The 27,671-nt window shown below is 32.2% G+C and overlaps 2 protein-coding genes across 2 annotated transcripts in view; both read right to left on the reverse strand.

Moving 5' to 3' along the window:
* On the reverse strand, window positions 1-14,781 carry LOC147078114 (GDP-D-glucose phosphorylase 1). The gene is made up of 6 exons (XM_085961229.1): window positions 14,437-14,781; window positions 9,260-9,401; window positions 7,851-8,001; window positions 4,967-5,069; window positions 2,380-2,689; window positions 1-155 (listed from the first exon to the last, which is right to left on the reverse strand). Exons 1-6 carry the CDS (start codon window positions 14,632-14,634, stop codon window positions 46-48), a joined length of 1,014 nt encoding a protein of 337 aa, XP_085817355.1. The 5' UTR covers window positions 14,635-14,781; the 3' UTR covers window positions 1-45.
* Window positions 14,782-18,940: 4,159 nt separating this feature from the next.
* Klp68D (kinesin-like protein 68D) overlaps window positions 18,941-27,671 on the reverse strand; it is a 31,987-nt gene continuing 23,256 nt past the window's right edge. Inside the window, exons 5-12 of the mRNA XM_085961228.1 lie at window positions 27,463-27,627; window positions 26,769-26,905; window positions 26,257-26,439; window positions 24,834-25,072; window positions 24,352-24,452; window positions 23,488-23,721; window positions 22,249-22,441; window positions 18,941-20,472 (exon numbers count right to left, since the gene is read on the reverse strand). Coding sequence (XP_085817354.1) covers window positions 20,365-20,472; window positions 22,249-22,441; window positions 23,488-23,721; window positions 24,352-24,452; window positions 24,834-25,072; window positions 26,257-26,439; window positions 26,769-26,905; window positions 27,463-27,627 — 1,360 coding nt within the window. The 3' untranslated portion in view covers window positions 18,941-20,364. The remainder of the gene's footprint in view (window positions 20,473-22,248; window positions 22,442-23,487; window positions 23,722-24,351; window positions 24,453-24,833; window positions 25,073-26,256; window positions 26,440-26,768; window positions 26,906-27,462; window positions 27,628-27,671) is intronic.

Consider the following 27,671-nt stretch of genomic DNA (forward strand, 5'->3'; position numbering starts at 1 on the left):
ATGGCGGTATTTAAATTAATTTATTATCAGTATAAATTATTTATTCTAGAACAGATTTTCTACATCTTTCTGTATATCATTGAAAACTGGACTAGTGTTTTCCTCCAGAATATTTGCAATTTCAGTTTCAGTCAAGGAATCGTAATCTTCAGATGCTGAAAGAAAGAAAATATAAAGAAAATCAAAAATATTTGAAAATGATCTATAAAATTTAAGTAAAAATAGGGCACACACCAAAGTAGTACAGCACTGAACTGCCTTCTCTACTACATATTATAGAAAAAGGTGTAGGGCAGTGGTATTTACGTTCAATATCCAACAGTGTCGCAACCTGTTTGAAAAAATCATGATCACAATCATGGCCCCCACATCCTGAAGCGGGCCCCCAGGCTAGGATCTTTGACGGGCCCTCTACCTATCGCTAAAGATAAAGTCAGTGTGATGCTCTACAGTAGCGTTTTCCAAATGGTGTACGCGGTAAAATTAATGTGTAACCTATATTTAGTGTTTTTTGTATATTTGAATTCATCTATTTGAATTATGGAGTTGTCGAGTATTGATACACAATCAAAAATTGTATCGTACAACTACATAATTTTAAATAATACTAATATTGAAGATAAATAGCGCCGCAGGCGACTATTTTACTATTCGAGAGAATTTGTGATGTGTGTTTAAATCACGTATCTGGTAGATTCGCCACGCCGGGCCCTTCCTGAGCCCGGGCCCTCAGGCTAGAGCCCTGTCAGCCCCCCCTTTGTGGGGGCCATGATCACAATAATAAGTCCCACTGGTGTACCAGTTTGTGATCTTCAATGATTCTTTTACAATACAAACATTGTTTTTGAAAAGCACCTATCTCAACTTAGCAACTGGTTTCAAAAATACTTTCAGAAAGTTAAATGGATGGATGGAAAAGTTCTCTCACTTAAAAACAACTGCTTCAGAATAAAAGTCTAGAGCTTTTTTAGCGCTTCTAAGGTGTTGCGCCGCACAGTTTTAATAGCACTGTCCTATAGGTTTCATAATACCACTTGTGGGTGAAAAAAAAGGTAAATTACCATATGAACTTCCACGTACATTTAGATAATATTATACAGAATTTTTACAGGTTATTCGATTTGGGTCATCACATTGAAAGAGATTTTTTTCCAGATGAGGGATTCAAACATGTACCTATCACATCAGAGACTGGTGCTCTGCCTCTACTTTAGGGCTTTAATATAGCAAGTTATAAACATACCAAATAAGCATGAAGTTCGGTAGTTTTGACAGAAAATATGACGTAGTCAAAGCGATGCAGAGCGAGAGAAAATGATGCAATAGGCTTCATGCAAGAGCAGTCGGAAATAATAACGGTAACAATCATGGCCCCCGCATCCCGAAGCGGGTCACCAGGCCAGGATCTTTGGCGGGCCCCCCTACCTACTGCAGGGTTAAAGGCAGTGTGACGCTCTTCAGAAGCGTTTTCCAAATGGTGTTTCAGGTAAAATTAAAGGTATTCGGTGTATTTTTAGCAATTTTTTGTATTCTTGTATACACCCATTTAAATTATGGAGTTATCGAATATCGACACACAATAATTTAAAATTGTATCACAAAACCAGATATTTTAAAATCTCAATACTCTTAAAGTAAGATAGTACCGTGCCGCAGGTGACTTTTTTGCGATTGGAGCAAATTTAAGTGTGTTTATCTCACTTATAATGCAGGGCCCCCCAGAGTCCGGGCCCCCAGGCTAGAGCCCTGTCAGCCCCCCTTTGTGGGGGGGCATGGTAACAATAATTAAATTTATTCTATGTAATACGAGGGCCTAATGCCAAATAACACTATCTACAAAAGTGCAACTTTACAGGAGAGCCAAAAATCGTTTTTTTAGATTCTTGTAACTCAACAAGGGAAATGTTTATTTAAAACCTAATGTTCATATTTTATAATGTATTGTGTATTGTACATTTATCTTGCTTATGATGATGTTAAAATTTATAGGAATAGTTTAAAAAATATATGAAAACAATGGTAACTTACGTAGTTAACGTTAAACTTTACTGACGATTTAAGAAGAAATTAGAAAAGATTGACATAACGTTGTTTGACTGTCATGTAGCCGAAAATGTAAAATAACAATCTCAACAAAAAAAAAAAAAAACACTTTTTTGTAGATAACGTTGTTTGACTCTAAGCATTCGAATTCATGTGCAGTAGAAGAGATCGCAATCTGCGCAATTTCAAGGTTAAGTTTTTCCATTATAATATTCTTATAGTAGTCGTACTACTCTCTAGCTACAATTATTACAAAACTATGAATAAAATGTAATTGCTTATAAAAAATGATAATTCTCTATAAAGGTATTTTACTGTCTATTTGAAAGAACTTACTCTTAATTGGGAAATGGCCACTAAGTTCACAAATTGCCAAATTAAAAGAGGATATATCTTTTGCAATACAGCAATTAATCCTGGCCCAAATAAAAATCCTCAATACTAAAGATTTTGAGTCATCCAAAGCCTTCCCTTTTGTCATGTATAAATTATGTGCCACATTATTGTCCATTAGGTAAGTGATCAGCTTAAAAATGTGCAAACACACGTTTTGTATCTCGTGTTTTGATTTTATTTGAAAACAAAATCCTTTCGCTGGATAACTTTCATCTACAACATACAGGGGTCCTTTTCGATGTTCACATGCCTAAAAAACAAGCAGAGGAATAAATAAATATAATATTATCCTAATATATATTGTTTAAAAAGTGGTATAGAACAAACACATATAAGTTTACATTGCCTGATATAAGTTTGTGAAATTGTACAGAGTGCCTCAGTATTGTGGTAATTAATTCTGAAATCTAGACATTTAGAGTGACATTATGAAATTTTATAAGCAAGTTTTAGAAATCAATTAACACTTAAGTCCCTATATTATAATAGTTAAGAAAGTTTACTATTTTTTTAATATTTAATACGCTTATGGTCACCACAATATGGCCATTTGTTGTACGGCTTTCCACCTTTTTAAATCATGCCACAATTTAGATTTCCAGCCAATTTTTTCGGACATATTTTCGAAACCGGAAAAAATATTGAGCCTGTAAAAATATATGTATAATATACAGAAACGTTTGCATTCATACACCTAACAGTACACTTTGATACACTATATCTTGATGATGACCTCTGCAACGAGCCTAAAACATCAAGGGAAAAGAAGCAGAACATACGGTGACAATCCAAAAATCTATTTCGATAACCAGTGGCGAAGGGTGGAGGTAGGCTGTTGAGATGTGACATAAATAGTGCACACTAAACTTTGTCAGTCATACGTATTTGTTTTCATTAAAACTAAGACTACAAATTGCAGATAGTGCTGGTTAGTTTTTAAAATTCAATTAAACCCTGCCTAATTCAAGCCATAGTAGATGATAATCAAAAAATATTTGTTTATAAAATATTTCAAATTATGCCATTAAAACATACCTATTAATTATCAAGAATTATTTTTATGGATTATGGTTTGGTTTACATAGGGTTTAGTGGATTTAAAAAAATAACCAAAACCATAATGTGGTTATGTAATATGTATTCAATGAAAACAAATAAGTAGGATCGAAAATGTGTGCACTATTTTTGTCGGATTGTCCATAGCATACCTAAAATGTAGTTGTTTGGTTGAGGCAGGGTCAGCACCATCTGTAATTTGTATTCTTAATTCAATGAAAACAAAAGTATGACCGACAAAGTTTAGTTTGCACTATTTATGTCGAATTTTCCCCCGCCACTGACAATAACAAAGAAACGTGGATAATTGTATGACGTATATGCTGATGTTAGCGAGGCCAAAATCCATATAGGGTTGTAGCGCCAGGAAGAAAAAAAAATAATATTAATAATATATACAGGTTTGTGGTAATTTTATGCTGTCATGTAGAACAGAATGTCTTTCTGTGTACTTATTTAAGGTATTTCACATTTATCTTTGTAATAAAAATCAAGGTAATGAATGGCATTACAAACATGAAAAACAGATAACGTCAGAGTTACTGCAAACACTAGTTTCGACATTGCTGCACTTATTAATTGTTTTTAATTTAAGATTTAAGAATGCAGTATTCTAGGGCAGTGGTGGCGAACTTATGGCATGTGTGTCACCAGTGGTACGCGAGATGATTTTGCATGGCACGTGTTTAAAAATAAAAAATACTTATAATAATAATAATGATAAACTGCATTGTATACAAAATAGCAGTTAAATACTCTTAAAGAAAAAGCATTACGTTTAATGTAAATATATAATTATTGCATAGGTCGGTCCTCAGGCTTTATGCGTCCCATATAATATTATCGCACTAAGCTCATCAGGCGGCGGATGATTCCGCGCCGCGAACCTTTGATTTTGATCGATTTACAATGCTCGAGACCACTGCAGCGAGAGAATGCCTCATCTGATCGGAGCAATTAAAACTAATTAATACAGTAACAAACAATTATATTAATTAATTTATATCCACAAAAATGGCTGCAGCAAATAAGAAACAAAAACTTGGTGGAGCTAGTAGTAGTAATTCTGGCAAACAGTTTCAAAATTGGTGGACCGAAATATATGGCATAATCGAAAAAATTTTCACCGTGAAAAAAGTCGAAAAATAATATTTGGGAAATTTTGGCACGCGTACATAAAAAGGTTCGCCAACCCTGTTCTAGGGTATATTCACTCTTCAAAATATTTAATTAAAAAGTTAAAATTATTAAATAGTGACTAATTATATTTGAATAATAAATACTTACTCCTTATTTGCAGGTGTTACTGTATTCAAAATGATAATTATTGACAATTGATTAAATAAGGTCAAAATAATGTTTTCATTATAAACATCCTTAGTCACAATATAAATGTATTTATCAAAAGACATAATATTGTGAAACAAACACGATTACAAAAATTGAGATAGGGATTATGAACGTTACTCACTACGTGCTCTATTGGAAGTCTACGGTCCAGAATAAATAAATGATAGTGCAAATGATTCACCGATGCCATTGCGCACAGACTGTTGAAGCCTATACGTAGATTTCTGTAAAAAAAGAACAAATTATGGAAAATTCCACTAAGAATATTAACAGCTCATAAATGACAACATTTTCATTCAATATTGTGAGTGATTTGATAAGAGTTGTGAAACGTGACAGTAATAAATGATAAATAAATGGCCAAAGGGTATAATTTAAAAACAATTGATTTTTTCCATTGGAGCCAGAAAATGAGTAATGTATCCATGACAAACACAACAATCAGCAAAAAATTTGATTACTCTTTACATTTTACATTTATTACATCATTTTTATTGTTGAGAATCTGTTTTCTGGTGCAAAGATCAATATTATATTTTTGTTGGTAAAATTAATTGTTTAATTGTAAATAACAATGGGGCCGAGAATTAAACAAATTAAAACATATAATTAAAAAAATTAGGTAGGAACAATTTTAATATTACCATATAGGTTTTAAACAGGTTTCAAACATGTAACTGCTTAGTATGAAATTATTACATTACATGGAACCACGTATATAAAATGTTATTATTTTCTTAGCAACGCACATATTTAATATACAATACAATACACCAGTGGCGAAGGGTGGAGGTAGGCTGTTAAGATCCTTCATAAATAGTGCACACTAAACTTTGTCAGTCATACGTATTTGTTTTCATTGAAATAAGACAACAATTTACAGATGGTGTTGGTTAGTTTTTAAAATTCAATTAAACGCTACGAAAACCAAGCCATAATAGATAATAGTCAAAAAATACTCGTTTATCTATAAAATATCGAAAATTATGCAATTAAATCATACATAACTTTGGATATTTTATAGATAGAATAATATTTTTATCTATTATAGTTTGGTTTAGGCAGGGCTTAATGAATTTAAAAAAATTAACCTACGATGTGTGTAATAGGAATTCTTAATCCAACGAAAACAAATAAGTATGAATGAAAAAGTGAGCACAATTTACAAGTGTACCAAAACTATTATGGTTTGGTTAAGCAGGGTTTAATTGATTTTTAAAAACTAACCAACATCATCTGTAAATAATTGTAGTCTTAATTCAATAAAAACAAATATGTATGACTAACAAAGTTTAATGTGCGCTATTTATGGCGAATCTTAACAGCCTAACTCCACCCTTCGCTACTGCAATACACAAAGAAATATCAACACACTTTCTTGGAATAGTAAAAATGGATCATTTGAGAACAATACCTCATTTACAGAGAATTGAAAACAATTACGTAGAATTTACAATAGTAAATTTAACTTTGAAGTCGATTTACTCAAACTTGATCACCGGTGTACTTGTATTCGTTCAATCTTAAGAACCCCAATGAACATTATATTGCAGAACATTGAGAATTCAAATAAACGCCCTCTGGTCACTCGGTTATAGACATCCATTAACCACGCAAAACCATTTATTGCAATACAGTAACGTCCCATGGGGGCAGTTACTCATAGGGTGGCAAATCGAGGAGAAATAGCTACCTAAACTTAGTAATAATGAAAATATATTTCCATTAAAAATTCAGCTTACTGGATGGAGACATATGTAATGTATTAATTAACATAAAAGGTTTAAAGGACTGTAATTTTTTTGTTGGGTTCGCGATGTCTAGTTTACTTTCATTGCTTTTCGGCGCCCTTGGTGACCAGAAACGACACAAGCATATTTACAAATAATTACAGTCTATATTTTGTCAGTAATCTATCCATACAACACATTTCTTAGATATTGGAGTCATAGAAGGATGATAAAAAATACTGTATTAAGAATGAGGTGGCATTTTGGCTATGCCTAGGGCCGGCCTTCTGTCTAGCGACATTTATACATCTAGTACATTTATATTCTCTCAGGAACATTGGTAAATGGCATCTATTTACAAATACCGATAAGTCCATATAAATGAACAAAATCTCACAAAAAGACGTAAGTACACATTCCATAATTCCACACAATATATAATAATCTATCATTTCCAACATGCTTCAATAGGCTTAATAAAAATGGGCATATTATTCAAATTTTACAATGGAAAAAAAACCGCAAAAACATTATACGTAGAATATGTTTTTAATTAAATATTTTGATTTGCATCTGTGTTATTATTATAAATCTGCAAATCAACAAAAATATGACATTTTCATGTGACACCCATGCGTCATGATTTTTTGACCACCCAACACTTGAAACACAAAAAAATTGTTTAGCATGAATATCGATACTTGGAAATAGACATCTCTGTTTTCTACAGGTATATGTTACAAGTCAATTTAATATATTTTGGAGTAATTTTTCATTGTGACACTAGTATTTCTGAATACTAATAACTTAATAAAACCTAATACTATTGACTTTGAGTAGTTGATGCAATTTAAATTAAAATTGATTTAAGTTTTGTTCTATTCCATTTGAATTGTGTTTTACGACCATTTTTATAATGCTCAATGTTAATTTCTGAGTAATTCTGACGATATTTACGATCAATGCTGTTTTTACGACATGTTAGTGTTTGGTGCATAAAAACTTTATATTTAAAATTTAATGTATAAACATTCTTTACTTAGGAATAATATATTGTCGCTATCTTTTTAAATGTTTATTTAGTACCTATATAAAATGTGTAGTTATATTTTGTGTCAGTTGTACGTTTGACATTGGTAGTTGTGCATCGTACTTGAAGATGGTGAAAGGCGAAGTCCTGATTACAAGTAAACTATTCAAATAAAAAAGAACAAAACTTTAATTAGAATTTAACAAAAGTTATCGTGAAATACCTACTCCATTAAAATTCATTACCTGTTACGGCTTAGGAACATTAGGTCAGTAGCTAAATACAAGCTTTCTAGCGTTAGTATTTGTGGTAAACAGTCTTCAACTCTTGGACAGATTAAGCTGTGGCCAAAACATATTGGACTCTGATTCACAATGAGGATATCTTTGGCTGGTTCTAAAAAAGAGATAATTATTTTCCTGAATAAGAATTTTAATAGTTAACATAGGATGAGAAGCATTGATGTGAGTATTATTGAAGTGAAACCTTTTTAAACATGGTACCTACACCGTGGTATTGCCCATAGAGTAAATCCCGCTGATGTGTGATGAAAAAGGGTCATGATTGACTCAAAAACCAATAGCCAATAGCAGAGATAGCCAATTCATTATTGGATGTCGACAACGATTCCTGTGATGAAATATATTGTTGGAACATTCATGGTTATTTCCTTTACTGTTGTCGCCATCTTTCATCATTCTTCATTTTTCCTCGATGTTTCGAGCTTTTGCAGAGGTCTGAGTACATTTTACCACATTATCTCCTGAAGATGGGCTCTGCAACAAACTCGAAACGTCGAGGAGAAAATGCAAAGGAAATATAGATTCTGACAGCTTAAAAACTAAATACAATATCCTGTGATAAGTGATGATATATGTTTATCAGCTGTTATTCCGAATAAAATATTCCAGCAGTTTCTCAGTGCCTTCAGGGGGAATATTTATTGTTCAAAGCTGAATGATAGTAACTCAGGTGTGTTGAGGACTTTTTGGGAGATACTATTTGCGCTGCACGAAACACTCACTAAGCACAATGACGTACGTAAGTTTCCGCAAGATTAATATAATTCCTATTTAATGCGTCCATAATAGACGAGATGCAAAATGCCCGCATTTGGGGAATATATACATGTTGTTTTTTCAATGTGTGTTTGAATCCAAACCATGGACCTAATACATCCCTCGCTGATAACGATCTTAAAAAACGGGAACATCAATTGTTTGTTCTCCGGTACTGAACCACCCTGTCAATAATACCCTGGTAATACCAATTGGGTGGGTAATAGCTGTGTTCAACTAAATCGCTTTGAATACTGATATATTCCACATACGTGAAGATGAGTTTAGGTGGACAATATTTTATAAATTCTTAAACCAAGGTTTAGTTAGCTCATTTAGTATACTTCGATGTATTTTACTCATACTATTTTTCTAATACTGCTATTTATATTTCGTTGTATTTTCATGTCATGTTTTGAACGTATTGAATTTGTAAAGTTCACCGTAAATAAATAAATTAATTTGAATTTTGAATTAAATGTCCCACATCCATTTCTTGTAATATCTGTTATGAAGCCCCTACGTTAGGCAGCCAAGATCCACATCGGATTATATACCCAATGAAGAAAAAAAATATTTAATAAGTCATTAAATACCTTTTTTGTCTGTATTTGTTATTTGAAATAAGTGCTCCTTCACTGGAATTTTGTTAAAGTGAAATTTTTGTGGATCAAATTCTTGAGTTAGCGATGAAATCATTTCAGCTTTTCTACGATTCGTTGCCCTCTCTTGGTTTAACTAAAAAAATGAAAACCCTTTAAAAAATGTCACAACAGTGTATTATTTTAATTGTGTTTATTTTTTTTGTGCATCCTGTTCGGGGTAAAAAAAGCAATGATAACCTTTGCGCTACTGAAATTCACAGACATTCTGAGAAATTTAGTAAATGATAATAAGTTTTAAATATAGATCGATCAACATTATTGTAATTAAAATCAAACCACGATGTCATCAATTAAATATTAGTTTACAGTTTGGTGTCAAAGATCATTTCCAATAACATTGAAATGATCTCTCATCTATTTAGCATACAATGGTAACTAGAATAATATTAATATCGTAATAAAAATATGCAGTTTTGACAGTTTACAGTAGCATACTATAATTATAGTACAAACTATGTAAAAGTATCTACTTGTTTACAGTCGCGAAGTAAATTAAAAATCTTAAGTCAGTCTGCGTTTTATATTTAATTTAAGCCCAAGCCCCATTTCATAGACCAGTCTTATCCACTTTTTTTCTCTTTGTACTATATAAAGTGCCTAGTTTCAAAACCCCCAAAACAATTTTAGGTAGTTTTGAGATAAATGAGAAAAACTCATATTTATTGAATCTGTGAACTTTATGTATTTATTATTTAATTCATAGGTATATTTTGGCTTATCCATTTTAGGGGTATTTGAAAAGCACACCCAACCATTTTAGCGGGTTTAGAAATTTACCCTAATTTTTGATCATTCATATTGACGGTTTTTAGCGTTTTTTTTAAGTTCAATCTTTGGCATCATATAGTTAACAAAAATATAGTATAACCTCGTTTTTACATGCCCGGAATTCACGTTTTCCCGGCAATTGCGTGAAATTTTTTCAGTCCCGATGAATTTCAGTACATTTAATACCCGCATTTACGTTTTTATATTCAAAATATGTGAGTTACGCGCGTTTCTGAAGAACTGCCTGATGAAAAAGAGGTTGATATTCCAACAAAAGAAGCAATGAGGTTCACCGAGGGTTTAAAAACCTACTTTACAAGCTTTGCTGATATTCAAGATGACACTTTTTTATGTTTATAAAGTCTTTAAAGAGAATTACATAACAAAACAACAAAAATGCAACAAACTAATATACAAGCACGTGTACAGGTGCTATAAAGCTCTAAATACTTGTCCAATATGGTTAGTTAATTCTGTGAAAGTATGTGTTATCGCACAGAACCTAGAGGGATGTAATTAACTTGGGGAGACCTTATGATGAGATGAACGTTTCGCTAAGCCTGTTTCATGATTTTTTATTAAAAACTTGGTTTCAAATCAATTGAATAGTATCAAGCCTTTTCTATGGTGTTACATAATAAATGCATTTCTGCAAGAATTACTTCCTAAAATAAGCACTATTGCCGCCAGTAAATCCATGCACATGTGCAGGCGCTATTCTTCTAGAGGACAGTCGTTTATTTTAGTGCTGTGATTTTAAGATTTATTTTGTTTATTTAAATACTTACCAACATTAAATCTGACCTTTTTTGTATGAAATTTTGAAAAACGGAAAAATAACATCCAAAAATTACTGCATGGAGAAAAAATTTCTTATGACTGATTCTGATAGAGACACCGTCGTTTGACAGTTAGGAAAATCTAAAAAAAATAATCTTTAATCCAATTCTAAAGGGAATATTTTCAATTGATTGTTCACATTTCTTTTAGAGCAACATGAAACAAAAATGTTTGTAAACCACTGTCTTAGTGTATAGAACAGTAACATTGTATAAATAATACATTTTAAAACTTAGTAACTAATCTATCTTTTTAATTGTGTTGTGTAAACTTGTGCGTTGGACTATCACGCTGTGGGTCTTAGGTTCGAATCCTGGGTCTGGCAAGTACACATATTGTTTTTCAGTTTGTGTTTGTCAGGGTATGGACCTAATAGGTTGAGCAAGTGGCTGACATCCATTTCTCATAAAAAACAAAATCTGTTAATACAAACCTCTACTCTGTGGAGGCCCATATGATCCTATTAGGATCGGACATGGTCGGAAAAAAAAAACTTGTACCACACCTACATAACTTTCTATAAATAATAATGTCAATGGCATGAAGTACTCATACACAAAACCGGTATTTATACTATATTTAAAAAATAATAATATAAAGCAAAATTATGTTGTTTATTTAATAACAAAACAATCAGTGGAATCTCTCAACTAATTAATTTAATTAAGTCTGACTAAGCTACTGCCCTGTTTTGAATTATTAACACTAATTCATGACAAAGTATCTATGGCTGTTTGCAATAGTAAACTGATTGCACTATTTAAAAAATAGACCACTGATTTTTTTTAATTGCTTCAGGTCTCTAAGAGACTTAACTCAAGTGTTGTTTACAGGTAATTCATGGTGAAAAGCTATTATATACAATTAATTTAACACTTACATAGTTCAATTACAGAGCACTCATACAAATCACTTAAACAATCAGTATGCCGATGAGTTAGTTGGTGTACTATAATTACATTGGTATCCTGAGACAAATATCTGTAAATTATTCCACCACCAAGGCTCCCTGTAAGGAGTGTGTGTGTGCGCGCGACCTACTAAAATGTGTCCGCACACATGTTTTCATCCCCCGCACAGTCCTCACACAAAAATATTGTAAAAGAAAATTTAAGTTCAAGTTTAAGTGAACAATACGATTGCTTGCACAGTTAAATTTATATAAAACTTATCCCCCAAAAATGTCAAAAAGGAGTGGATTTGATATTTCAAATGCGATCATTAAGAAGAAATCCTGCGATAAATTTAAATTGGAATGGCACTCTGAAATCGTCGAAACAGAAATGCCATCTTTAATGCATTCGCAAAAAATAAGAATTGGTGATATATTTGTTTATTCGGAAACAGATGATTGTGTCAAATGCATCATAATATGCTCCGCAGCAAATATGGAAGGAAAATTCACGTCTGGAAAGAAGTGGATTGAATGGAGGTTATATCTTTTGGCGAGTGTACACTGCACCTGAAGATACCGAAAGGCGAAACCTGGTTTGTAAAGAACTACTTAAATGGAATAGTACAAAACTTAAATCCATTAGGATTTTAATAAGGCATTTAAGTCAAAAAGTACACCGGGATACTGTTACGAAATTGAAAAATTAATAAAAAAAATATTTGTTGCATCACCCCATTTGTCAGGGTGAAAAGAAACACATTTTTTATAAATGTTTATTTTACATAAAAGTGTTTATATTGAACAAAAATAACCCGACATGCAAATATATGGATTTAATATAAATATAAAAAAAACTTTCTGCAAGTTTAGTATTTAATATATTTTATCAACGAATACTTTTTTTTCTTTATTTCCTACTTTTTTATTTACTTCAAAAATTATCCATGTTACTATTATTATTATATAAAATCACTGAAATTAATAAATATAAGTTTTAATGTACCTGGTGGGCCACGAATTTCTATGAAAAAACAAAACCTTAGAAACATTATTATTTAGAAATATATTTAAACTATATCATAAAGACTTTTATGTCGGTTAAGAATGACACCATGATTATAAGAGATGGCAGTATATTGTGTAAAATATATTAATTTATTTAAAACAACAGACCGGGGCTAGCGTAGTGAGTGTAAAGTAAAACGTGTATAGACGCTCATTTTCTATGACTGGCCTTGCATGCACGGATTTGTAGAGTGCATAAACGCGCTTGTGGGATTGAATGATTGTCACAAACATGACTATGGTAATTATATAATAAGTTAATAGGATGTCGATCAATGGTCACAGAAATCAATATATTATATTTCCAATGAAATTATCTAATGTACTCAGGCAGCTGACATTATTTGACAGTTTCTGAAATGTAATAATTATACAATATATTCAGAAAAGCAATGTGAAAGTAGTAAAAAACTAAAGGCCATATTCCATTGGCAGACGCACAGACCCAACCCGATCCAACGATCGACGCCAACCGTTGTCGCTAGCTATTTGCAATTACACACAACGATTCAATCTCGTTGGTCCTTGATTTGATTGGTTAAAATAATACTAGTGTTGCTATTATTAAAAATATAGGTTGAGTGAAAACTAGATATTTCTTAGATTGGTGGCTACACTGAACGCATTCCCGCGCAATTTTACGTCAACAAAACTGAGCTGTCAGCTGTCAAACCTAGCGAGCATCAGATCTGTTAAAATTTATGCGGCCGTTTGACATTTATAGAAAGTTTGTATACTTATTGTTAATTTACATCATGAATAACTGGGCGAGCTTGAATCTCCAAACCAATTGAGTAATTCGAATATCGAAATCGAATAATCCAAAGACTAATTTATTGTAGCAAGTATGGCTATATTTCAACTGGCTCAGGCGGTCAGGACTCGCCGTAAACGAAAACACTTGGTCAAAAGTTGGCTAACTGAAGAACAGCGTGATCGCCATTGAATATGGCGGATTTTTTTACGTTCCACACTATATCTTTGGCGTGTATTTATTCGACGAGGACTGTGTCCTCGGTGATACTCCATATATATTTTTTAAGTTTTCGCCATCTTGTAGTTGTTCAGTTGAAATCGACCAGTAGAATGAAATGAACGACCGTTTGCATGACTCAGGCGCATATTCGGCTATTTTCGTACGCTTTCGGCAATCTTCGCTTGATAATGAAAGGATCGCACGACGGATAATAGAAAATTTTCCACTTTCGACCCGATCGCTCACGATCCTTGAAAACCATAGAGAATAGAGTTTGACAGTCGTGGCAGACGATCGGGCCAGACGCAATCTGCCAATGGAATATGGGCTTTAGATAGATAATAATTATGCCGTATCACACCATAATGTAAATATAAAAATAAAAGAGTTTATCCTAACTAGAATTGCAGTTTATTATGGTGGTCTACACCTGACATCTGTAAAAATCACAGAACATTAACATTTAAAAAATACTTGAATAAGATACATGTGTACTTGTTTACGATGTGGTGTAAAACAACACAGGTATTTACCAAAAGTAATTATTGTATTTCTCTAAAATACCTGCAAAAGAAATTCGTATTTTCCAGGTAAAATTTTCTCGTGTTTAATGTTCAACTTATAACGAAATACCCCCGAAGTGTCATCATGTAATTCAGCCCATTTACACTCAAGTAACTTGTCAAAGTCAGTTCTGTGTTCTTCAGTTGAATCCGTTAAGATATTTGCAAGAGAATCAACGTTGTACAATAATGCTGACATATTATCAATATTATACAAGTCTCAAATAAAGTTTTTGATGTTGACAAGGAAATATTTTCACTACACAATTTTTATAAAAGCCGAAAACATAACCAACACACATACGTAACCTAACCTAACTATCATAATATTATGACGTTTCGAATTGTCAAATAAGTTAAGAGTTGCCTGATTTTTAAACTTTTTTCCCAAATGGGTTCAAGTATTAAGTATTGCCAAAAACCAATGTTGCCAAGCGTACTATAATAATTATAGTATTTTGTACTATAATTTTGGTCCGCGTACTATGTACGATATAAAACAGGTATAGTAAGCCCAAAATACTATAATTTTGAATATCGAAAAAATATGTAAAAAGTACTAAAATTTCGATATTTCCGTTCGATAAATTGGTGCAAAGTACTATTTCGCAATATAAGAAGATTTGGAGCACTTGAAAAAAAAAATTGCTCGAAAAACGTGAAAAAATCAATGAGTTTATCAGCTTCTTACTTCTACTTCACTTCAGATTATCGAAAGACATTACGATAATCGCAACTATCAGTAGCCAGAGCATAGACAAATCAGACGATTTATTGTCCTCGGACTTTTGGCTCGCCAATGGAGCATCTGCGTAAAAATTTTGTCCCCATTATCCCTCCCCCTGATCCAAAATAATTTCATTTTTTTCCCTGATTCATTGAACTGACTTATAGAAATACCAATAAATAAAAAGCTTCGCAGCTAAAAGAACATGACAGCCAGATAAGGCTCTCATGTTAGCATAGCGTAGAGCAGAGTTCAGCAACCTTTTCTCTCCAGAAGGAGTAATACAAGCCGCGCTCTGACGATCATAGGTTTTTCTATGAGCAACAGAAAACATGGATAAATCATATAATTTCTGAATGGGTCCGGGGTACAAAATCTTGCCTTTTTGATAATTTATATTTACTGTCTCCCATAGTGCAATCATCCCCAATTAGTATGGATAATCAAAGTTCCCTGCACGAACACATTTACATCCCCTATGTTTTTGTTATTAGAACCGTGTGGAAGTGTGGTAGCAGAGGGAAAAAAAACTAATAATCAATTTCGAATGTTCGTTTAATAAATATTAGTCACAAAATTATACAGAAAAATGTAATTAATACTTTTTCAATGACTAGATGTTTAATAACATTAATTCAGAGGTGCAGACTAAAAATGGACCAAAATAATGGATAATATAAAGAAACACTATGCCAATAATTTAATTTATTGATTCATATTTAAAAACAAGTACAAAAGTTTGTCTGAAATCCATAAATGTCCATAGATAGTCCTCAAGATCTGAATGCGCGATGGCAAATATGTAATGCACAATATTGACCCAATAGACAATATTGTAATATTACAGGACACGTTTTTCACAAAATCATCACAAAATTTCAACAAGGAATACCGCAAAAATATTATAATTACACATCACATTAGGCTTGGTATATTTTACATGTCACAGATATCACAGCAAACAATAATTATGACAAAATTCAAAATGTCTTGTAATAAATTTAATAAAAACCCCCCCCATCTTGCTGTTGATATTATATTTTTGGAATATATATTATAAATAAACATAACATCGAACATCCAATGTAATATTTTTAGATACCAGATAATATCGAAATACATAATATTAATTTCTTTTTTTTTTGCATAGCCAATGTAGTGTAGTATTATGAGGCAGGCACATAAATAACACATATTATGTAGTGACTTAGTGATATGACGTATCAACAAAATAATTAAAAAAATATTGTTTATTTAAAATAATGCCCTAATTTTGGGTACAATTTAATATTAAATACGTAGTTCTCTTTTTGGATTGTATGGTACATTTATTTAACTTAATAGATAAATTATGATCTTAGCAGTAGCCTCTTAAGTTGTTAAATGTGTAAAGGTGGTAACGAAAATGTTATACTGCCTAGTCAAAATCCGATGTATAAATACACCCAAAGGCAGAAATGTGTTATTATTATTGTTTTAAATACATCACTACATTATGAGATCATGAGATATATAAAAATATTATTTACTTGTATTATGTATAGCTTACAAATTTGTACATTTCATTTAAATAAGCGTTCGGTGTATTTTTATTAGTGTCATACGTATAAATTTTATGTTACAAACTTCAGTGTGAGTTAAGCACTTAGTGTAAAATTAATATTGCGAATTAATATTTGAATAAATGAGGGGAAACTCTAAAATTAGTCAAGCGTTCCAATAATTAATGAGACTAACTTGCTAGTGGCGAAATATAAATAAAGACTAATTGTTTTTTATGCAAAAATGGTAGGTATTATAATGTATAATATAATAAGCATTTGCACTATATTATATGTAATAATTGAAAATTGAGTGGTATAATATACAAAATATATTATTATGTTGAATAATTTTACGAGTATCTCATTTTTACACAAAATAACGCTTTCATAAGACGTAACACAATAAGATATAAACAGAGTAATATTATATTATATACATACATAAATCAAGCTACCAATTGATTTTAAATATTAATATCAAATGATATTATAAGGTTTTACTCTATACATATTTTTTTTTGAAATCTAAAGTTAGGTATGTAACATAAAAATTGCAAGTCAGCAATTAAATACCCTATTTACACATTATGAAAGAATCGCAACATTAGTCTATCTTGTAAAACTTGGAAATCCCATCAAAGTCAAAAATATCTTATTTTGCTTGCAATATTGTTATGTTTACACATGCATGTATTTACTGCTGACAGTACGTATTATCGCCGCCATAACAAGAAAATGCATGTGTAAATATGTATTATCGTGCAAGTTGCAAGATTGCATGCATAGATCAAAAAAGTTCAAAAGCTTCTGAATTTTCACGCAATAATTGGTACTTGCATGGCGGTGCGCATGCGCAGTAAAACGGTAGTGGGGAACCTACCGGAAGAAATACGAACTACACCGCACAAAACACTTTGACGTTTACCGATTATCTAACTGTCAAATAGCATGGTGCAATGACATCGCGTGTCACTTACGCTTGAAGAATGAGATTAGAGAAACAATCAGCACGTAAAAACAGTTATTATCACAATAATTTAAAATACACACTATCGTTGCAAGTAAATTCATGCATGTGTACAGGCGCTATATCAATGGAACGGAAAAATGGCAAACCTTGTAAGTGCATACCAGAAATCATAGTCATATTTAATTTAGTTTGTTCTTTTATTTTCATATTTTAAATTTTGAAATTCTATTTAAAAAGAAAAGGTTTTACTGCATCATAAAAATGGATATTCGAGGTTTATAAGATAGTCTGACAATGTTCATGTTTCTTTATAATTGTAGAAATCAAATACAACAGTATTCTGCAGCTAAAATTTCATATTACGTTTATTGTAAAATTTGAAATAAAAAAATATATAAAAAAATTACAAGCAATAATATGGTAAATGAGCACATAACAAGCCATTTCTCAAACATAACAGATTACTAACAAAAGCACAGAAAATATATTCAAGAAATTGTGCTATGACATATAAAAAGAACATTATTGTGCATTATTACAAAAAAAAAAAAAACTCTAACAAAACAGATAAATAAATATCATCATTTTCAAAAATAAAACATTAAATATCACATTACTTGAAAGCAGGAATAGTAAAAGTTCCAAAAGCATCGTCTCCGGTAAAAATTTACTTTCATCTTTTATTGAAAAAAAGTTTACATTTATTTATGTCTAACGCAATTTATCCATTCATCAAAACACAGTTAATGATTCAAATAGTTATAATATATCATTACTGAATAACGATAACTTGTTAGAACAATGTTAGGAATGTCAACATGAATGCCATTATTTTACTAAGTAGTATAAAACACCAATCATAGTCAATGTTGGTTTCGTGCAAAATATCTTAATACGTAGTATCTAAAATTCATTGATAAAAATATTTACATTGATCTTCTATTACAACAATTAATTAATATAAAGCATGGGAATAATGCAGGTCGTCTATATCTTGAAATAAAAATAAAAAAATATACATCTAACTGATATTGAGTGTGTTAAAATAAATCATAGTCATGTTATTTAGTCATTACGTTACTGAGAAATTACAGTCGATTTCAATGATACAATATTAGTTTTGAAACTGGTCTGCCGTCTCTAATACAGTAAAACTCGTTAATACGAATTCCACGGGACCAAAAATCGAAAAAAATTCATATTACGAATTATGAAATGTATGGGGGGAAATATTAAAATTTAAAAATTTTTTTTTTTTGATTTTCATCAATATCGTTTACGATCATAGATGTGCCTACCAAATTTCCGGTTCCGTGTGTGTTCATGGGTCATAAAATGTCAGAATTATTTTTATTACCTTCTTAAAATAAGTAATTTATGATGTTTTAAGAAAAGTCTTATGGACAAATATTTTTATATGCCAGGACTCTGAAATAATTTTGAATTACGAAATTCGAATTAAAGGTATGTTTTTATATGAAAAAAATGTTCAAGGGACTTATTTTTCGAAAATTTTGAGTTACGGCGAATTTCGAATTATCCGTGTTCTTATTAAGGTGACGCATCAGTGAAACGCCAAATAATTTTCAACTGTACGCGCGACGAAATTTTGGACTCGCTGCCATTCAGTGAGAGAATGTTGACCCAGAAACACGTCACTTTGCTGCGTGATGGCGACGGGTCAATTAATTCTAAAATCGTGTAAAGATGACTAAAAACGTTACCCATTTACTTTAAAAAGAAAACATGTCAATGAATATATTATTATTGTTACTAATAGAACAATAAACATAACATAAAATGGACGTATGTTGGATTTATATGACAAATAATATTTCGTTTGACAGGCGTCATTTTCACCCGCCACCCGCAATCCGCGCATCGCCTAGCAACGATCTTTTTAGACCGTGCCTCAACTAATGCATGGCCTTAACGAGGTTTTACTGTAATCTTAAGTAAGCGTAATAATTATATGAACAATTAAAACAATAGTTTAATACCAAAGATGTTGAAGAAACTTTCAATTATCGTTTATCTATGAGTAAACTCGCCGCATTTCACGGTTCATGTGAAAATGATGCGTAGTTTAGGCTTTATCTCTATAGAAGATGTTCTTCAACACCTTTTTGTTTAATACACATTTTAGTTAGTAGTGGGATTAAAAGCTTTAGTTATAAAACTATGCGTTAATAATATTTTTTATTATTCTGCATTGTGCCATTTATTGACTATTCTATCCCCGATGTATACATACATAATTTATGTCTATTTAAAAATAAATAAGATTTAATTTGCATAATAATGACTAGCGAGGGTTGCCATATTTTAAAAGTGGCATTTTATAGACGAAAATTTTCTAATATGACAAAGACAAATAATAACACAAAAGTCTTATAATAATTTAAACTACCTATTCAGATTCAGTATTTGTGCTACTTTTATTTTGGTAATGAAGTCGTTTGATTTATCAACCGTTTCTTCAATACGCCCGTAATTAATCCAATGGTAACTTACAAGCTGTGATCAAATTTTATACACACAATATTATCGGCAGTATAAAGGCATCTCACAATGACAAAAATAAATGCTTCAATATAAAACAGAGGGCGATAATTGGAGTAGTACGGGTATTGAAAATTCTAAGTGTTATTGGATGGATGGTAAATACAAATGTGATGTTGTGTTCTTTTATCGGACACCCTGAGTTTTGTGATGCGCCGTCGTGGGTCTCCTGCGCGCTGTCATGGGTTTTTTAATCTCCAAGTCTGCTTCACGGGTCAGAGCCGAATTCAGAACCTGGAATTGACAAACATAATTATTGATCATCATTATTTTCTGCCACAAATAGGCCTCAAGAGATTCTAAAGGTACTTTTAAACGATCAGTTTTGCTATCCAATCAATTTCCGTTTCTGTCGAGCTGTCAGGTAAACTGACGTATAATTGAAAAACTGAAACGGCCAACTGAAACCAAAACGGAGACAAAACAGGATGGATTTTCTATCAGTTTTTGTATCCGTTTTTAGAGTTGCCAGTTAAATTGACGTGTAAATTACTATGTTGCCATATTTTTCATACCACTTTTCTAATTTTGATTGAAATATTATAATTTATTTAAATATAGGTACTGCATTACAACAATCAATATGTTTAGAAAATAATTATAAAAATAATATTCATTTTTAGTGGATAAAAAATACATAAATATACACCGCTGCTTCCGAACAGAACTGGCAACTGAAACCTCGACTGAACGAACAACTGATCATCTAAAAACACCGCCGTTTCAAAACTGAACGGACCAATACCGAAACCTCGACTGAACGGACAACAAAACTGACGTCTAAAAAGACCTTTAGAGTTGAGTCACACGAGTCAGCAAAGCGAGGTCAAAACCAACTGCTGTTGGTAGACTGGAATATTCATACAATTATTGCTTAGTAACATGCCATCATGGCTGGATTCTAGCATCTGTGGAGAAGTACTGGATACTATTCATGGAATGTGATAGATTGAAGCTATCAAAAACTATGTCCAAAACCATCGAAATTGGTACATAATATATAGTTTGTTATTATTTTGCAGTGGAGAGGGGTAGAGGTAAGCTATTAAAATCTGATATAAATGGTGCACACTAAACTTTGTCAGTCACATTTGTTTGTTTTCGTTGAATTAAGAATACATATGACATAACCATATTATGGTGTTGGTTCCGACCATGTCCGATCCTGATAGGATCATATGGGCCTCCACAGGCCTCCAAAATGATTTGCGAAAGTTTCAAAAGCAGTGAATGATGCTGTTACATGCTTTACTATTTATGAAGAAAAGAAAAGGGCTACAATTCAAACAACATTGGACCTGTATGCACTTTAAACTTTAATAAGTAGTTTACGCAGAAATCATTATGTACATATTATGTATCTGAATAAACAATTTTTTCTTTCGACCATGTCCAATTCTAATAGGATCATATGGGCCTTCACAGAGTGGAAGTTTGTATTAACAGATTTTATTTTTACGAGAAATGAATGTCAGCCACTTGCTCAACCTATTAGGTCCATACCCTGACACACACAAATTGAAAAACAATATGTGTACTTGCCAGACCCAGGATTCGAACCTGGGACCCACGGCTTAGTAGTCCAACGCTTATGCCGCGCGGCCACCGTTGGTTAGTTTTTTAAAATTCATTAAGCCCTGCCTGACCAAACTATAATCGATAAAAATATTCTTCTATCTTGATATTTTATAGATAAGCAAATATTTATTGACTATTATCTATGACGGTTTGATTTACGCAGGGTTTGAATGAATTTAAAAAACTAACCAACACCATTTTCCAAAAAAAAGCAAAATGGGACAATCATGGGAGATTCAATAAAACTACGAGGCGCTTACATGACTTGAAACGGAAGAGAGAGAACTGAAGAGATCAAGGTTCTTGATTGTACCTACCATGTCATGGCGTAATAAAACTTGATTCAATGATTTATAACCGTCGTAAATTTACAATTCAATTAGAATCATTAAATAAAGATTTTCATATAATAACATAATGCAGCTTTCTCACCTCTCTGAGTGCGGCAGGAACGGCGGGTTTCTTGTAAGTCTTGGTGGTGGAACCGAGAAGTTCCATCTTGAGATCGAGAAGATTTTCAGCTCGGTAGCGAACCTCGGATCGCCCTCGCACTGATTCGCTGATCGGGCGTCGCCTTCCGGGGAAAGCCATCGGTCGGTGGATTACTTGCTGCTCGTCGTCTCGCCTAGAAAACATGAAATCACTTGGTGGAATAATATCAATTGTGAACACAAAATGTCAATAACCTCTACTATCATGAGTCACATAATGTTCCAACAAAAATGATAGCTTCTGAAAATGTATCCGGCGTGTGACATAATAAAAATGATTTTAAAACAAAATGATGTTCTATAATAAATGTCACAGTAGTAATATACCAAAAATTAATATTGCATAGGCACAAAAAAAACCCTTCCCATGTGATAGTGAAAGAAAAAAGTTCTCATTTCCAATTATCAAATGTCCATTATTTTATCCATGACAATATGGTTACTGCAGACACCACAGAACAAATAATAAGATATAAACGTGAAAGTCAGTCGCCATAGACCAACACTTAGTAGCCAGTTTTGGTTTATGAGTTAATAGCGGTCCTCAATTATTACCAATATTAAGACGTTTGCGGACACGACGTCCATAAATGTCATATTCTGTGACGTCCTGTACTGTGGAACGGAATACGACACGACGTTTGTCGTATTTCGGATTAAAACAATAATATGTTCCCTGCTACTTGTGTGACAGTGCGAACATATTTCTATTAGATAGTGTCATATCTTAAGATTTAACTCGTTTTTATATATCTAAATTAAAAAGTTAGAAGAAAGTAAGTAAAATAATAGTTTCAATATGTGTCATATCAGTAACAATTATTAACTAACATGTGTCTGCAAATGTGTTAAATAAGCATTTCGTTTACGTGACAAACTTCAATGCATACTATGATACAGATGTCAAGATTAAAAATAACATATTCTATAACAAGTGTTTAAGTTTATCTCATATTTCTCCACAACTGACCATTGATCCTTATTACAATCACACCCAGAGAATAAATCACTGATGTTCTTATTTTTCGAGGATGTCGTGTGGGCACGAGCCTTATCTATTGTTGCCAGTACTACTACATTACAAATGTATAAGTTTGCTATCTGATTGTAAAGGTCATAATCACGAATATCAAAACTAAATTACTATAGAAACAATATGTAGTTGACTGCAATTATGTACCTGTAGTCGTGTGGCACCTCCCACTCGTCAGTGTCATCGTTATACCGAACTCTATACACCAAGGCCCTCCCTGCTTCGGGCACAAAATTATCGGCAAGGAGTAGTTTCTTCTTCAATTCGGTGATGAGTTCCTCCTGAAGCGCTTCCCTCTCTCTTCTCTCTTGGTCGTGCACCTCACGAGTCTCCACCATGTCTTCGCGGACTGAGGCATACTTGGCCATGCACTTTTTCAACCTATGCAAAAAAAGATTCGGTACCAATAAGTATGTCAAGCATTCCAGACATTTTCAGTATGGTTGAATTGGTAATGATTTTTTTTAAACAGTTATACAATCCAGATGCATCTTTACAGCCTTCCGAAGAGATTTCTTAAGAGTTTTTTTTTTACAATAGTTGTTACTGATTTACTCAACCTATAAGGATGCAAACTCAGACTGAAAAAACAACATGTGGATTCGACAAAATTCAAATTAACATTATCCATGTTGGCAGCACACAATACATTGTGAATGAAATACAAACGGTGGCCTACTGTTAACGCTTTTACTATTAGTATTTTTGATTTTATACTATTGCTCATAATGATGGTCCATTATACAAAAAAATATCTTTCAAGCTCGTAAAACTAATGCACAGCATTTTTATCTCAACGTGACTCTGGTAAATAAAACTCAAAACACAAGTGTAAAGCTTACTACAAAAGCATCTGCAGTGCGAAATGACTTGCGGCTAATTGAATATTTAGCCTTATTAACCCATTATCAGTTTCGCTTTTATTTTATAAAGTCTTCATCTCAGTAGAAGAAAGTTTTCTTCAACATCTTAATTACTTAGATATTATGAAAATAATACAATATTATTTACCTGTTTGTTTTGTGATCGACTTCTTGTTGTAATGTTGTAAACGTGTTGTTAACAATGGCCGTTGTTTCTTCTTCCAAGTCAATTTTCTGCTGCATCTCCACCTATATTGACATTAAAACAAAATTTGTATTAAAAAATTCTCTTTTATCCGGTAAACATTAGGTACTTGAAGTTGTCTGATCGCACCGTGAGTGTAAAACCAAGGTATCTGCAAAAGACATATTTTGGATATATTAGGATTTGAAGTCATCGTTTTGTTAGGAGGAATAGAGTTTCTAAAAAAAAAAACCATAATATTTGGTTTATATCTACATTATATTGCATATTCTTTCAGTTATTTCACTTTTACATTATCAAGTTCACGACTTTTGCAGTTGTTTTGCATTTAATCTCGAAATTGAAAAATTGCAGATGGCTTGGTTTTACACTCACGGTGCGATATGTCCGCTAAATTGTATATAAAATTTGAATTGAAAATTTACCTCTCGCTTCTTCCTCTCTGCAATCTCGCTCGTCCGCTGCTCAAGAATTATTTGGCTCTCGTTGAGGTTGTTGATGATGTCCTTCTCTCCGGCTGGTCCGGCACCGCCTCTCACCAATCGATCTTGAAGCTGCTTGATCTTGGCTTCGATCTCCTCCATTTTGCATCTCTCCGCTTCGATGTGAGACTCTGCTTCCATGCTTTGGTTTTCTAGCTCCACGGCCAGTTGTCCCACTTCGTCTGAAAAATTATAATATGTTACACAAGCCTCCACGAAAACAGCGAGAAGCCTATAGAACAGAAAATGATAAATAGAAATCACATTTATTACCCGAACAAATTTAAAGTATGAACTGAGTATATAAATTATTTAATAACTACATATTTTCTGTAATAGAATTGGTTTAATTCAAAAACCTACTTAAAGTTAGGGCACACAAACTGCAAAACAATGTCGATACTAACCAGAAAAATACAACTGTATATTAATATAATACTAGTGCCTATTATAGCCTAACTATAAAAGCGGTCATACGATCAACCGTATTTTGTAACTCGTGTGCGCTCACTGTTTATAGAAAATCGCGGAGTTTTGAGATATTTTGTCACGTGGCAAATGCCTAATGAATAGAATAAAATATCATTCTTTTGAAGGATAGATATCAATAGTCTGAGGTTTTTAAATGTCATGTCAAATGAATTATCAAAAGTTTTCATCAAAACGTTGAAGAAATATAAGGAGTAATTGTGTTTTTTTATATATATGTTTATTGTAATGATAGCATTAAACTGTATATTTAGTAATATATGAACTAAATTTTTTGATTCTCTTAGGATAATTAGTTAGCTAGCTGATGCATAAAGTATTGGTGTTTCCTTGAATTACTAATTTGATTGTATGTTATTATAACAGCAAAATTATAAAACATGACTATTGCAGACAGATTACATTGAAAACAAGCAGAATATTGAATATTTGCTGAAATCATAACCAATGCTATAATCATGAATGATGATTAATGCGCTTGTTCCATTCATGCAAATATTACATTATGCCATTCGGGTCATTCGACCATCCATATAACTATATAGGAATAGAATGGTAAGCTCATCAATATTTTTAAAATTACAGCGCATCAAAATAGTTACCGAGAATATTTGACGAAGGCTTTATCTTGTTTCGATAACAATAGTCTAGGAGTGGCAAACAATAATTTTCATTATGACAATAATCAATAATTATGTTAGATAAAAAATCCTATCATTTAATAACACATTGAAAATATTCAACATACCATATTTTTTATATAATCAGATAAGACAAGGCGCTAAAACTTGAAATAATACCATATAATATTATTTATGAAGGTAAAGATAGTATTTATCATCAATTAATCACAAACTAGTTAAAAAATTGTGATTACCATTGTTATCAGGTGGTTGCGGTGAACTGGCCTTATTCCTAATGGTTCGTTTCGGTTTGTCTTTTTTCCTCTCCACCATCTTTCTGTCCATGATGAGCTGACGAAGCCGAGCAATCTCCTCCTTGTATTCAGAGAGCTTAGCATCTTTGGGATCCTCATTGCGAACGGGCTTATTCTTGATAGCTGGAATAACACATTAAATTATTTTAATCGGCATACCTCTGTACAAAGAAAAACACAAATTGACAGGGTCAATAGAAACAAATAACCTAATCATAAGAATCTTAAAATGATACGAAAGTTCAGAGTTTGTATTAAACGAAAACAAAATGGTCAATTTTATAGACACTGCTTTTGGTGGGTTTTAAATGTAGACGACTTCTAATTCCCACATAAGACAATGAACTTTCATATTGTTCATATTGGATTCATCTGTTAATCAATGAAAATTTATCGGTGAATATAAAATTAATAAGTGTTATGTATTCATGATGAGAGATAATTATTATTACCTTTAGCTCTATGTGAATATCGAAGAGTTGTGATGGTTTCATCGTAATTGTATGAGGCAGGTCCTATATTGGCAATCATGATGGTTTTGGAGTTACCACCCAAAGAGTCCTGGAGAATGCGCGTCAGTTTCGAATCCCTGATATATAGAAAGATATTTGTCATGTTCAGTTCATAGGGTTTGTTCGTTAACTGTATAAATAGTATTCCAAACAGAATTGATTTACCAATGATCATTTACTGTCATAATAATATTGGCTAAATGGGGCCGAGGGAAAATCAGCGAACTTTAAACATGCTCACATTGCTTATGTAATCAGAAAATGGCCTGAACCCCAAAATATTATAAACCATCTATGAATAGTGGAAGTAATAGGATTTATCCAGTCCATCCTCTTGCCAACAATAATATTGGTAAAATAAAGTTAATCATCGAATGAAATTGATACACTTAATATATTTTAGTTAAAAAATGACGATATAAATTTTTAATTAAAATAGTACGTAATTATATTATATAGCAATTCTTGTGTTTATGTCAAGTGAAATTTAAGACATTATATTTATTAGATAATAAATACATTTCCAAAACAACAAGAGATAGATAATGACAACAGAGATCTCCATGATCAAATTAACTTTTTCCAATTTCTGATAATGTGAAACACGATTTTCAAATGAAGGCGTATGTTTTACCTATATGGAACATGTGGTGAATTCTCGGCCAGGGCTGAGATGACATTTCCAAGACTGGAGAGGGCTTGATTGATTTTCGCAGCCTCCCGCAATCGATCGGCTGAAGCATTTGTTTTTCCTTGACGCTCGCTTCCCGCCAAATCTACCAGATTCAGTTTACCGACTCTGAAAAAAAAATTACAATACTGACACAGCGAAAAATATAATTG

This window comes from Rhyacophila brunnea, unplaced genomic scaffold (genome assembly GCF_057557595.1).
Source record: "Rhyacophila brunnea isolate RB1 unplaced genomic scaffold, BYU_Rbru_1.0 scaffold_12, whole genome shotgun sequence".
Taxonomy (NCBI): Eukaryota; Metazoa; Arthropoda; class Insecta; order Trichoptera; family Rhyacophilidae; genus Rhyacophila; species Rhyacophila brunnea.